General features: G+C 39.7%; 1 protein-coding gene across 6 annotated transcripts in view; it reads right to left on the bottom strand.

Moving 5' to 3' along the window:
- Positions 1 to 1,147: 1,147 nt before the first annotated feature.
- RASA2 (RAS p21 protein activator 2) overlaps positions 1,148 to 12,539 on the bottom strand; it is a gene marked incomplete at its 3' end in the record, with an annotated part of 109,828 nt that continues 98,436 nt past the window's right edge. For 2 of the 6 annotated variants that reach the window (XM_079100375.1, XM_079100376.1), the window contains exons 21-24: positions 12,215 to 12,423; positions 10,771 to 10,874; positions 10,260 to 10,449; positions 1,148 to 1,453 (exon numbers count right to left, since the gene is read on the bottom strand). In XM_079100375.1, coding sequence (XP_078956501.1) covers positions 1,285 to 1,453; positions 10,260 to 10,449; positions 10,771 to 10,874; positions 12,215 to 12,423 — 672 coding nt within the window. Of the gene's footprint in view, positions 1,454 to 5,260; positions 8,689 to 10,255; positions 10,450 to 10,770; positions 10,875 to 12,214; positions 12,424 to 12,539 lie in introns of those variants that run through there. The other 4 variants (XM_079100377.1, XM_079100378.1, XM_079100380.1 and 1 more) reach the window with 3 other exon arrangements.

Raw genomic sequence — 12,539 nt, 5'->3', positions numbered from 1 at the left:
ACGTGAAGTCTGAGCTTGGGTGTCTTCTCTGTCCAGGCTGCCTGAGAGGGCATCACAGGCCAGGCAGAACCTCACCACTGGGCAGGATGCTCTTTTAGGGAATGAAGCATTGGGAACAAGTACCATGTCCCAGGAGTCCATGGGCCTGGGGGCTGGGGGCAAGCAGGCATGCCAGGCAGCTACAGAGAAGAAGCTGAGCAGGGTGTGGGGAAATGGGGGTGGAGATGGCTTCTGAGCTTGGCAGGACAGGGGTGTGGCCCAAGCCTGTGCCCCTGTCCTGTAGCAGCTCCATGGTGCACCTGTCTCCCTGGGCCCTGGCTATCGATGTCTTACCCTAACTGTCCTCAGCACTTCCTGTTTGGACCTCAGACACTGAGCTGGGCTACAGGTCAGACCTCTGCAGTCACCTCCCTCCCACGGCGCTTGCTCTGTCTGCATCCAGCTTGCCTATTTCTGGCGCTCTGCGACCCCTGCCGGGCGCCTCTCCTGGGGCTGGTCAGTGGGCCCAACTGCATGTTGTGACTCTGCCCCTTGCTTCTCTCCCTCCCGCTGAGCCTCAGAGGCACTTTCGAGCCTGCTTTCTAGGTCTCTGGAGCCTTGCACTCAGGCTTCCGCCATGGCCTGTTGACTTGGACAGTTCTGGGGTCACAGCCTTCTCCTCCGGAAGGTCAGTTTCACTGGCTGCAGGTTCTTCCTCGGTGTTGGACTCTCGTGAGGGTGATGTAGAGAGCGCTCACAGACTGCACAGCAGTGCCCCCACCTTCAGCCCCCAGACTGCTTCTTGAGCTGGGATCCTCTCGGCTCTCAGTGTCCAACACCTGAACTTTGTCCTGAAACTGGAGATCTGGACCTTGGGATGCAAGCTGAGAGGGACTGAGAGGGAAGGGTGGCCTGAGCTCTCTACCTCCAGGGCATGAAAGTTCAGGTGATGGCGGGAATTTGAAAAAGGCCAGCTGTTACTCTTAAAATGCTGATCCTTAGAATGTGATTCAGAGGGTAGCGAAGACTTTAGGAGTGGAACAAATTGAGAGCGCCATTTCTCTTACTTGGAGGTAACGAATGCTGCGCTTCCCACAAAGATGACCTCTTCTCTTCCTCAGCTGAGATACGTTTTACAGTGGGAAAGAACAGATGGCCAGGCAGGTGGTCTTTAGCATAGACTTAGATTTAGGGACCCAGAGAATAGTGACCACCCCTCCCTAACAGGTATGGCCCTTCGTTGTGGATCACTTAGTTTTGACCCCACACAACCGCACAAGGGAAACAGGGGCCTTTGTCTCCAATTTACAAAGGAATGGAGACCGGAGTCAGTGGGGACTTGCCTAAGGTACAGGGTGGCTGGAACAGATTCCAGGATCCCTGAGTCCAGTTTCCAAGCTCAGAGACATGTCCATCCAGCCTAAATTCCCCATGTCGATTCATCTGAGAGAAAGAAGCTCTGGGGCTGGTTGAACTGAAATTGCAGAAAATTACAGGAAAACTGGTCTAGATGTGAGAAAACAAATCCCGAACTATAATTAGAAACTGTGCCCTTTGCTGGGATGGCTGCAAAACAAAAAGATGAATTGGACTTGGGCACTTTCTGAAGGTGCACAGGTTATATGGTTTGCCTCCCTACTACATTTCTTGTGGTCTGTTTATAAAAGTCTTCATAGATCCCTCAGTATATAGATGTTATATTTTCAAATGAAGTGATTGGATTTAGACATTTGAATTTCATAACTAAATTTCCTTAAGCATTTAAGAATAATACAATGTGTTGAAAATTTCTAAGATACAAGATAATAGGGTATTTAATCATAAAAATTAGTTTGAGATAGTAATTTGCTTTGTTTTCTGGCTGTAAATTTTTTTTACTATTTTAGATGAACACAATACCTTTATTTTATTCATTTCTATGTGGTGCTGAGGATTGAACCCAGTGCCTCACACGTGCCAGCCAAGTGCTGTACCACTGAGCCACAACCCCAGCCCTGTGAATGTTTTTGGTATTTAGCATTTTTAGTTTTCTTTTAAGCCAACACCAAAAAACTCCACTTGAACCCCCAAATGATCATGGCACGATTACTGGCCACAGGCTTTAATTTCCTCCATGTTCCCTGTAAACAAGGGTAGGAGTGTGGCTAGCTACAAAGACAAAGCCAGACAAGAGGAGGGAAGACACCTGGATCCAAACTGCACAGGAAGGACAGACTATCACCCAGTACGTCCTCTGCAACATTCAGAATGCACTACTAGACCCTCCAGTGTCTTGTCGAGTCAGCCCTGTGGGATGAAGGACACCACCAAGCTGCTTCATTTTTAAGTTGGTTATTTCATGAATGACCAGGACTCCTTCTTTCATCAAAGGATGATAATCCATGGTGTGGGGTCTAAGCATGTCAGTGTTATGACGTGGAAACATCCTGTTAGGAGGGGTTCACGGAAGAAATCAAATCATCCACATACACACTTGGGTAGGGTGGGAGGGGTACTGAACGTGTGAGAAATCCTCAGGTTCCCCTGCTCCAGGCCCTAGCTTGATTAGGAGCAAACTGAGGGTAGCAGCTTAGGCTCCCGGGCTTAGCAGCCAGCTTTGTTCACAGCAGGAGCCCAATACCTTTTTCCTGAAGATCAAATATTAAAATCTTAAGCATCTAGGGAAACCAAAACCCAAAGACCAAGATCACAAAGGTAGCTTCCAGCTGAGCCACGATGGTTAACCAAGCCCTTGCTGCTATTGTACCATGAGGAACAGTGTCATTCCTGCAGAGTATTTCCAAGCCTTCTTCAGCTCAGGGTAAAGGGCCGTGGGTGCTTTAAAGGCCCTCCTTACCCCTGGATTCATTTACCATCTAGTGAGGAAGTTGTATCTATAAAACTGGATAGAATAAGTGCTGGTACTTAGTGACTTCAACGGGGCTGGCTTCCAGAACCACTAACGTGGACACAGGTGAGACACATAAAAACTTACTCTTTCTATAGTCCTCCCCATTTTAGTAAACCACCCCTCCTTCTCCCAGTTACTTAGGCTACTGGATCTTTCTAGACTCTTCTGTCTCCCACGTTCTACCTGCCAACAAACCCTGCTGGTTCTATCATCAAACGTAAGCAGAAACCGGCCCCCCTCACCTGGTGGGTGTACTAGCCTATCTGTCCTCCTGCTTCCTCCTTTGGCTTCCTTGAACTTTTCTTAACAGTGGTAGGAGGAATTCAAAGGTAGGTGGACCATGTCACTCCGTGGTGCCATCCACAGGGGCTCCTGCTTGTGTCTTTCCCTCGCTCATCCTGCCACTTGAATCCCCTTGGTGTTCTCGAGGGTACCATGCATTTTATGTCTCCTGCCCAGGAGGATCTTCCCACACACATCTACAAGTCTCCCTTAACACCGTCTCCAAATCTGCTCCAAATCTCTCCTTCCTTGGCAAGACCTCATCTTAAACTGCATCCTCGGCTCATCCCATCTGCAGACTCCCTTCCTCATGTCACTCTGCTCTGTGTCTATCAACACGTGACACATTTTGTTGTTCTCCTCCCACAATGCAATGCAATGCAAGCTTCAAGGAGGCAGTGATTTTGGCTGTATTCTTACCCTTCTGACGGAATTTTTGGTGTATGGTTTAGGACTAAGACTCAGGGTCAAGCTTTGAAATTTAACTCGTGGTCAGGGTTTCCCAAACTTTAAAAACAAATGCTCTGGGCAGGGGATATAGCTCAGTGGGTAGAATGCCTGCTTCACATGCATATTACCTTGGGTTCAATCCCTAGCACTAGGGGAAAAAACAAACAAACCAAAACAAACAAACCAAAACACCGAATGCTCCATATTAACCCCAAAATCTCAGACTCCAAAGGTGAGAGTCATGGTCTCATCTAAGTAGCAGGCAAGATTTTGTTGCTCTCTACTTTTGATAGTTTATATTACAAAGGTAGGTTGATTATTTCCCAATGTAAAATTATAATATCAACTGTACCTTTTCAAACAATATCCCTTTCCTCTCTTGGTTCCTGCATTTTCTCGGGGAGATTCTGATCTGCCTCTCTAGGGCTTATCTACCCCATTCTGTACCGAGGATCCATCTAAAGTCACGGATGCTTCTTTAACTCTAGAGGCAGTGCAGTCTGCTTGGTTCTGGATGGAGTTGGGAAATATGTTAAGTCTGGAAGACAATCTTGTGTGTCTGTTCCAGAGCAAAGAATTCTTCTGTGTTAAGTGAAATTTATTTACCTGACTGAACTCCATCTCAAAAAAGCAGATCAGTAAAAAGCAGAGAGTACAAAACAAAGATTTGAAATGTAAGGCAGAAAACAAAATGCATCTTAATAGAACCTTAATTAAGTCTGTTTTTCTGATGTCAATATAAAAACACAGGCGTAAGCTTGAAATATGGTGGTAAATACTATATCCAAACTAAGGTATCAAATAGCAAAACGACATGCTAAAGAATGAACTTTTTGGCCACAAAAGACCAAACCTCAGGTAAGGATGCACATGAAGAATGAAGACCAGAGGCCTCTGTGTTGGTCAGCTTATTTGACCATGCTGAGTCTATCTAGAACAGGTTATCCTCTGAAGGGTCTGAAGAGGAGTCGAGCGCCTGCCACTGAGGTATAGCAGAAGTCCTAGACCAGCGGCATGAAGCTATGACTTTTTCCGTATTCTTGTGTGATGAAGGGACTCAGCTTCATCTCAGCTATTTCTCACTTTGGCATCATGTAATTTGGGGAAAACAACAACAAAAAAACAAAACCCAAAGCCTCCAAGTATGACCCCTTCTCCCTTAAAGAACTATCTTTCTTTAATCTCAGAACAGAACCCTAAGCCATCTTTCTTTAATCTCAGAACAGAACCCTAAGCCTGATAGTTCTTACAAGTTCTTTTTTACACTTGGGCTAGCACAAGAGGGATTGTGGTGTTTCAATATACAGAATCGGAATCCTAACTCTTTGTTAACCTTAAATTCTTCTGGAGTCTTGGGCTGCAGTGTTTTGTGAGAGGTTTGTTTAAGGATGCCAAAGGGGCTACTGGGGCTACTGTGGGTAAAGATCTCAGCTTTTCACGTTGGGGGCATCATTTACTTACCTACTAACCTAATCTTTGGTGCTGTTACTTTATATTCTTTAGATACCTCATCAACAGGGCACAGCAAGGAATTCGGACTAGAAGATGCACTGAAGGTCAAGTACAGGGCAGCTTAACCTGCAGGTGTCCATGCAGGACCTGAGTGGTCAGATGCTGACTTCTTTGAGACGAGCAGAGAGTGGGATTCTTTAAAACGTCAAATTCGGGCTTGGCTCTAAAACTGTTCACCCAGACCTCACACAAGATGTGTGAGCCCCTGGGGGACGAATAGGAGACTGGTGCCTGAACACTACAGGTCCTCAAAACAAGGCTGTGAATGGATGAGCAAACACAAACGCAGCCCATTAAAGCTTGCTCTCATTAAATGGCAGAAAAGAGTACTGGACCATTCCAGAGAGTTTGTTCTGCTTTGTTTTTTAAGACTTCTTACTAATAGTCAAGGTGCAGTGATTTTAAATAAGAAATTCCTAAGTCAGTAAGTAAGCTATCACAAAGAACAGGAACAGACAGGCTTTTTGTAATTTATTTGGGTTATTTCCAAGCGACAGTTACAAAAGTTTTTAATTTTTATAATACTCTTGATAAGAAAATAAAATTTAAATAAAAATACATTCTCAACAATACAACATGGTTACACAAAATCACTATATTAAGTTTTGATAACTTACATTTTCAAACTGGACACTGTAAAAACCAATATTTACTAGCAACATATTAATTTCCAAGTTAAAAATGAAAGTGGATACTATCAATCAAGATTGGTAATTTAACTCTAGAATGAGTCTCAGATTTTTCACATACTGTAAGGACACCTAAAAGGCTATGCAGAATTCTGTCTTTACAGGATGTACCGTTAGAACAAATTAAAGGTACTTTCACTAAAAAAGAAAAAAAAGAAAAAAAAAAGTTTTTCAAAACCTGGCATGAATGAGCTTTTCCTGTAAATGAATGAAATCAGGCTTCAGAAACAGAAACAAAAGCCACATTATCATCTTTTTTGTAAAATCAAAAAAGCCTGGTTTTGACACTTCATTCATTCATTACCCGTGATTAACAAAACGTATTTCTTTGGCAAATAAAATAGTTCAATTTGATAAATTATATTCCTGGGAGTAAAAACCTTTGTTATTGCCCATTATCTTATTAAATGAATATAAAAAAAACCCAAAACAAAACAAAGCTAAACAACAAAACAAAACAAGCAACAGATTGCCATAATTTCAATTGATGGAAATGGTTAAACCAAAAATCAGAGTAGGCATTTAGAGCAAGAATTTCCCCCCATCACCCTTTTCTGTCCTTCCTGGGATTTTCAGGCTTTTAGGGAGAAGTGAGCTGCCATGTATTTTTTCAAATGCTTTCAAGAAAAGGCAAAGAAGGCAGATTGGGTATTAAAACCCAGTGTTCATGAGTAAAGAGGCCCCAGGAAAGCAAGGCCCTTGGTTGTTTTAGGGCCCTACCCATATGGTTTCTTAATGCAAAAACTCAAAAAGAAAATTAATCCCACATTTCTTTTTTAGACTGTACCAAGCTGTTTACTTCCAGTCAAAATAGTTGTTTGAAAGTGTCAATGTGAAGAAAATAGTGAGATGACTGAACTCTTCCTTCAAATCCAAAGGTACAGATGCCCACAGCCTAAGTCCTTCTGATTGCCCTGTGATCTTTAAAAATAACTGTAATTGGGGATTTGGATTAGAAATGTTAGAAGAATATATATATCTATATATAGATATATATATAGATATATATAGATATAGATATGTATCTCTCTCTATATATCTATATATATATACTTTTTTGCCTGTAAAAAAAGAAAAGAAAAGCCACTAAGGAGTAACAAGTGGTACCTGGTAATGCAGGTGGACATTTTTTAGAGAATCCTAAGAGGAATTTTAATATGAATGAAATTCATAATAAATTTATTAAATGGCTAAATTCACATTTATAAATCAGTGTGATTTATGGAATCTATAAATTCATAAAATTTAAAGGACTTCCAGATTTTAGTATGGATCAGAGGTAATAACTTATCATAATGCAGACAAGTGCTAAGTCAGATGTAACTGATTTTTATAAGTTGTTTAGAGAAACCCAGTCACTTATGGAATGACTCTGATTGCCAATGGCTTTTAAAAATAATTACTTAATAACAATTCAATTACCCACCAATAACATAATTGGCAAATATATTTTCAAATATAGCTTATGCTCAGGGAAACAAAAAAAAGTACTACTAGCTAGACTTACATAAATAAGTCACAGTTTTAAACAGGAACATATGTAAATACTCCAAGGTTCAAAGTACCACATTTAGAAAATGTTTTGAATTTAAAAAGACAAAATAAAGAGTACCATGGTTTTTAATACTGATGAAGCAAAGTGTATCCCTCCTCTTAACTTCAAGGTGGCAACTTGCTTCGACTGCTAATGTACAGTTATGGTTTTTAGGACAGAAGTAAATTACTATGGAAAAACAGGATTCAAATAATTGCTGACTCAAATTCCATTTTGCTAGTAGGCAATAAGGAAACAGCAATGAAATATAAACATTTTCAGGAAAGCACTATTTCTACACTTAAACACTGATCATTCAACTGATCATATAGATAGATACCACAGAGTATCTAAGGTATAATCTGGGACAGGCCAGATTATTAAAGTGCGCCAAGTGACTGTTCTTGCGTTAGATCACCATCTAACACTATGAAGAGGGCGTCCTTACAGTGCCCTTACTATAGCATGAAACAGCAGGTGATGTCAAGTGATTTTCCCATCACCTTCTTTCACTGTTTACTTTCTCTTCTGGTTTAGAAGAGATGTCCTTAGAAGTCACGTTAATCTAAACTCTCAAATCAAGAAAATGAGTACCTGATATTTAAAAAAAAAAAAAAAAAATTCAGTGGTCTCATTTTATTTCATCTGCCATCACTCATCCCAAATGTAAACATGATGCACACAATAGCACATATTCCCTGATTCCTCCTGAGTTCTGTTTACATCTTTAAATAGGCAAAAGGATCTAACAATTTTCAGGGATGCTCTGGCAGTTTTCTGAAGTTTCTGTCACTGTCTCTATCATAACTTGTAATGACTAAAGGACCAAAGGAAAAAACTTTTTCTTTTCTTAAAAGAAGGAGGGTCCAGATGAACTAAATGGAAAGCTCTGAATTGACATGGATTGAAGTTTTCTAGTAGAACCCAACGTTGGCAGTATAGAGCAGGCACTAATGGTAGTGAACACAAGTCCACAGAGCAGAGAGTTACAACAAGAGATGGTTTCCTGCAATGGAGAAGTGTTCCCTTTGTTTCAAAGCTTCTTTAGGAACCTTCTTTAGGAAGATTCTACTAAAAAGAAGTTGCAGAAACATGGACTTTGACACACAAAGATATGAAGGAAATCTTGGGTTTCAAATTCTCTAGTAACAGCAATACCAGAATTTTCAGTTAACTTCAATCATTAAATATTAAATACAATGTGAATGCAGGTGACATTGAAGCCAATGCTCATTCTTAAATATTATGAACAAAATATATGGTGAATTGGAAAACTCCAAGAAGAATATTTTCCAGTTCTCCTGAACCAACTGGTCAAACTCTAAGATGTTTTCCCAACAATTGGATTTTCCCTAGAAAACAGTAAAAGAAAACCATTTTTCAAAAGTTAAAAAATATACAAATTTAAAAAATGACAAATACAGAATCCATTAAGCATATTCTTCTGATAATTTCTCATCCCAAGTCTTTTGTTTCATTAATTCAACAAGTATTTACTGACCACTTATTACTATTCTAGAAGGTAAGGATATTACAGTGAACAAAACAGATGAAACCCTTGTTATCATGGATCTTACATTTTGGTATAGGAAAAATAAATATTTAGTACAAGACAGGTTTTTTTTTTTTTTTTTTAAATAAAGAAAAATAAAAATGGTGTAGTAGTGCAGTGTATATAGTTATGGTGGTGGTGCTATATAAGGAGGATGGGCAAGGACTGGCTAAGACTTCATGTAGAAACTTTCCAGGGCTCCAAGAAAACTGTATTAGTATTGTTAAAAAGAGAATCAATTATACCAATATATAAAGACAGTTGTTTACAATAAAACCTTTCTAATTTAAGAAGCTTTCTATCCAGGAAAAACAAATATTTACACCTGTCAAACTGACTTATGTTGTTCATAAGTAAAAAAAAATATATTAGCACACAAAATTTTCAAAGAATATTTAAAACAGTGGGGCCAGGATGCAAAGCCCTCCCACTAATCAGCTGTGTGACTTTGGGTGAGGCACTTAACTTCCCTGAGTCTCAGCTGTGTTAGTCATGTTGGACTGATGTGAGGATCAATGAGAGAGCGAGTAGATACTATGGCAAATACTGTTAACTGCTGGCCTAGAACCAAACCCTCCCTATCCATTTGGTTATAAACAGGACCCTGATTCTGGTTCAGTACTGGGAAGCCCTCTGTTTTCAAGAGAGAATGAGGGTACTCCAGACAAGGTTCTTTTAGTGAGTAGGAACGCAGATTTTACTGACTTTGGACTATAAAAATGCAGGCCTCTGAACCACTGTAGCTCATCTGTATCAATGGGGGGATAAATTTGAGGAACACAGAAACCATCTCACTGAGGATGGTTGAATGGCAGGCAGATCTTATGACAGTATTGAGCTGCTGAATTGACCAAACCAGAAGAAGTTTGGACTTAATTTTGGAGACTAAAAAAATTCTTGTCACTTCAATCAGGAACCTCCTAACTTATTGCTAAAAGCGATCTAAGTGATATGAGGTGAAGTAGTAGGTATGGTGCCCCAGGGCTGGAGTAAGCTCTTTTACGCATTAGCTCTTGCTGTCGTCCACTATTAGTATCTTCTGTATCTGTGATGAATCCACAAAATCAACTCTAAGTACTTGTTAACATTCCACGGCTAAGTTTTTTTCTTTAAACTACTCACTACATATGAAGCATTATGGGTAATATAGAGAAGGACTGAACAGGGATAAAGTATACCAGCAACATGATAAAATGACAGCTGGACTGAAGAAAACAATGAGCACCTTGATTCTAAGTGGCAGGGAGATACGCACCAGAGAAAGGCTCTGACAGTCAAGGGTAAGCAGGCCTGCAGCTGGTTGTGAAGATAAGGTGGGAGAGAGTCTCAGACTGTTTAAAAACATGTTTACAGTAGTTTAAAAATACTCACTTGCTCCCATATTTTGCACTGCTTGATCTTTTCTCTCTATACTTCTCATGAGGTTCGTCCAGTTTCTCTAGGATGCTTTTTATTTGCTGAATTGTCTTAAAGGTTGTTACAGAATCCTCAATTACAAAGTTAGAATAGTCATCGGGCTCTTTCTGTGGTCCTTGATAGACAGCTATAGTTCCACAAGCCTCTACAAGGAGCAGTGAAATCTCTGATCACAAAACTAAATTCCATAAATGCAACTTACAGTATAAATAGACACTTTTCAACTGTCTTAACTGTCTCTGGGGAGATTTCCTTTGAAGTGCATAGAGGGCTAAAGTTTATCAATTGTATTATTAGGATCATCAGGTTTATGCATGAATACCTATGAAAAATATCCCATTTAGGGGTTTGTGAGCTTTGGTAAATTTAGGAACACTTTCAACTTTTTAATAATGCCAAAGCAATATTTCAGGAATTGGGAATAAAAGCTCACAGTTTTATAAAAACAGATTAGTTGTGTATTTACCTTCCATTTTCTGCAGCTTAAGTAAACTGAGGGTAAAAAGGGAATAAATTCGTTCTGTTTCTCTGTCTTCATCAATATCTATTTGGATGTCTGCAGGAACACCTCTGTGGTAAAAATGAAATTAAAAGACACTGAAAAAGTTTTATTTTGTTAACAAAGCAAAGACTTTTGTTAATATCAAAGACTTTCGATTGGGACAAAAACTAGAATCAAGAGTTTTGTAAAAGGAACTTTAGAAGTTTAGTTTCACTGATAGTTAAAGAAAATGGAATCAAGAGAGATTTGGTAATTATTTGACTACATATAAGGAGAGAGTTTTAACAAACTCATTTTCATAACCTATACTCTATCACAAAAGCAATACATTATTACGTAAGTCTATAGGACTATGGCTATTCCATATAAATAAATAAAGAGAATGTTAAATGCTCTTCCTTGATATCTTGTTCAAGCTTCTTTTATGGTGGTAGTGAGTGGGGGGCAGGGGGATTGTGGATACTGGAAACTGAACCCAGGGTCTCTCACATGCTAGGCAAGTATTGCATTCTGGAGTCACACCCCCAGTCCTTTGAGTTTATGCTTCTATTTAAACATTGCCTTTCTTTCTTTGCCTTTTACTTGTACAACCATTATTAATTTCAGAATTAATTTTAGTACTGGGGACTGAATCCATGGTGTTCTACCACAGAGTCATATTTCCCAGCCCTTTTTATTTTGAGACAGGGTCTCAATAAGTTGCCAAGGCTGGCCTTGAACTTGTTATCCTTCTGTCTCAGCCTCTTGAGTGGCTGAGATTACAGGTGTGTGCCACCACACCCAGCTTATTTCTAACATTTTCATCACCCTTTAAAAAATCCTATATTCGTTAGCAACCCCCATTCCTTCATCCCTTCATCCCTGGTCACCACTAATTTACTTTCTTTCTCTATTAAATTTATCTATTCTGGACACTTTAAAAAATTTTTTTTAAAATTGTAGATGGACACATCACCTTCACTTTACTTTTATGTGACACTGAGGATCGAACCAGTGCCTCACACATGCTAGGTGAGCTCTCCACCACCGAGCCACAACGCCAGTCCCCATCTGGATACTTTTTATACAAATGTTTTCTTAACAATATGTGGTCTTTATGTCTGGTTTCTTTCACTTAGCATAATATTTTCAAGGTTCATCTACATTGCAGCATGTATCTGTACTTCATTGTTTTTTATCGTCAATAATATTCCATTGTATGGATACACCACAATTTGAAACATCACTTTTTTATTTTTTAAATTTATTAAAAAATTTTTTTCTTAGTTATAGATGGACACAATACCTTTATTTATTTTTATGTGGTGCTGAGGATCAAACCCAGTGCATCACGTGCTAGGCAAGTGCTCTACCACCAAGTCACAACTCCTGCCTAAAACATAACTTTTTTAATCGGAAAGAAACTTACGCAGTACATGGCCTGCATCCTGGAGTGTTTTCACTAGTCTCTTGACAGCAGAGCCAGTTTCCATTTAGATATGCTGAGGGATGGAAAGAACTGAGCCTATTTTGATTGCATCGGCTCACCCTGCAGAGTATGTCTATCCATTCATTAGCTTCCACACAATTATTTGCCTGGACATAGAGTGGTTTCTCTGTATGTATTACCTGGAACATCTTCATAGGCAATTAAGATAAAAAGTTAGTCTTCAAAAAACAACACAGTACACATAACAGAAAAAAGTGTGTAACAGAAATCCTTGGCTAGATACCTGATGCCAAGATATCTTATG

This window comes from Sciurus vulgaris (assembly GCF_902686455.1).
Source record: "Sciurus vulgaris genome assembly, chromosome: 10".
Lineage (NCBI taxonomy): Eukaryota > Metazoa > Chordata > Mammalia > Rodentia > Sciuridae > Sciurus > Sciurus vulgaris.
Note: the sequence above shows the minus strand (reverse complement) of the source record. Positions and strands in the feature narration are given on the sequence as shown.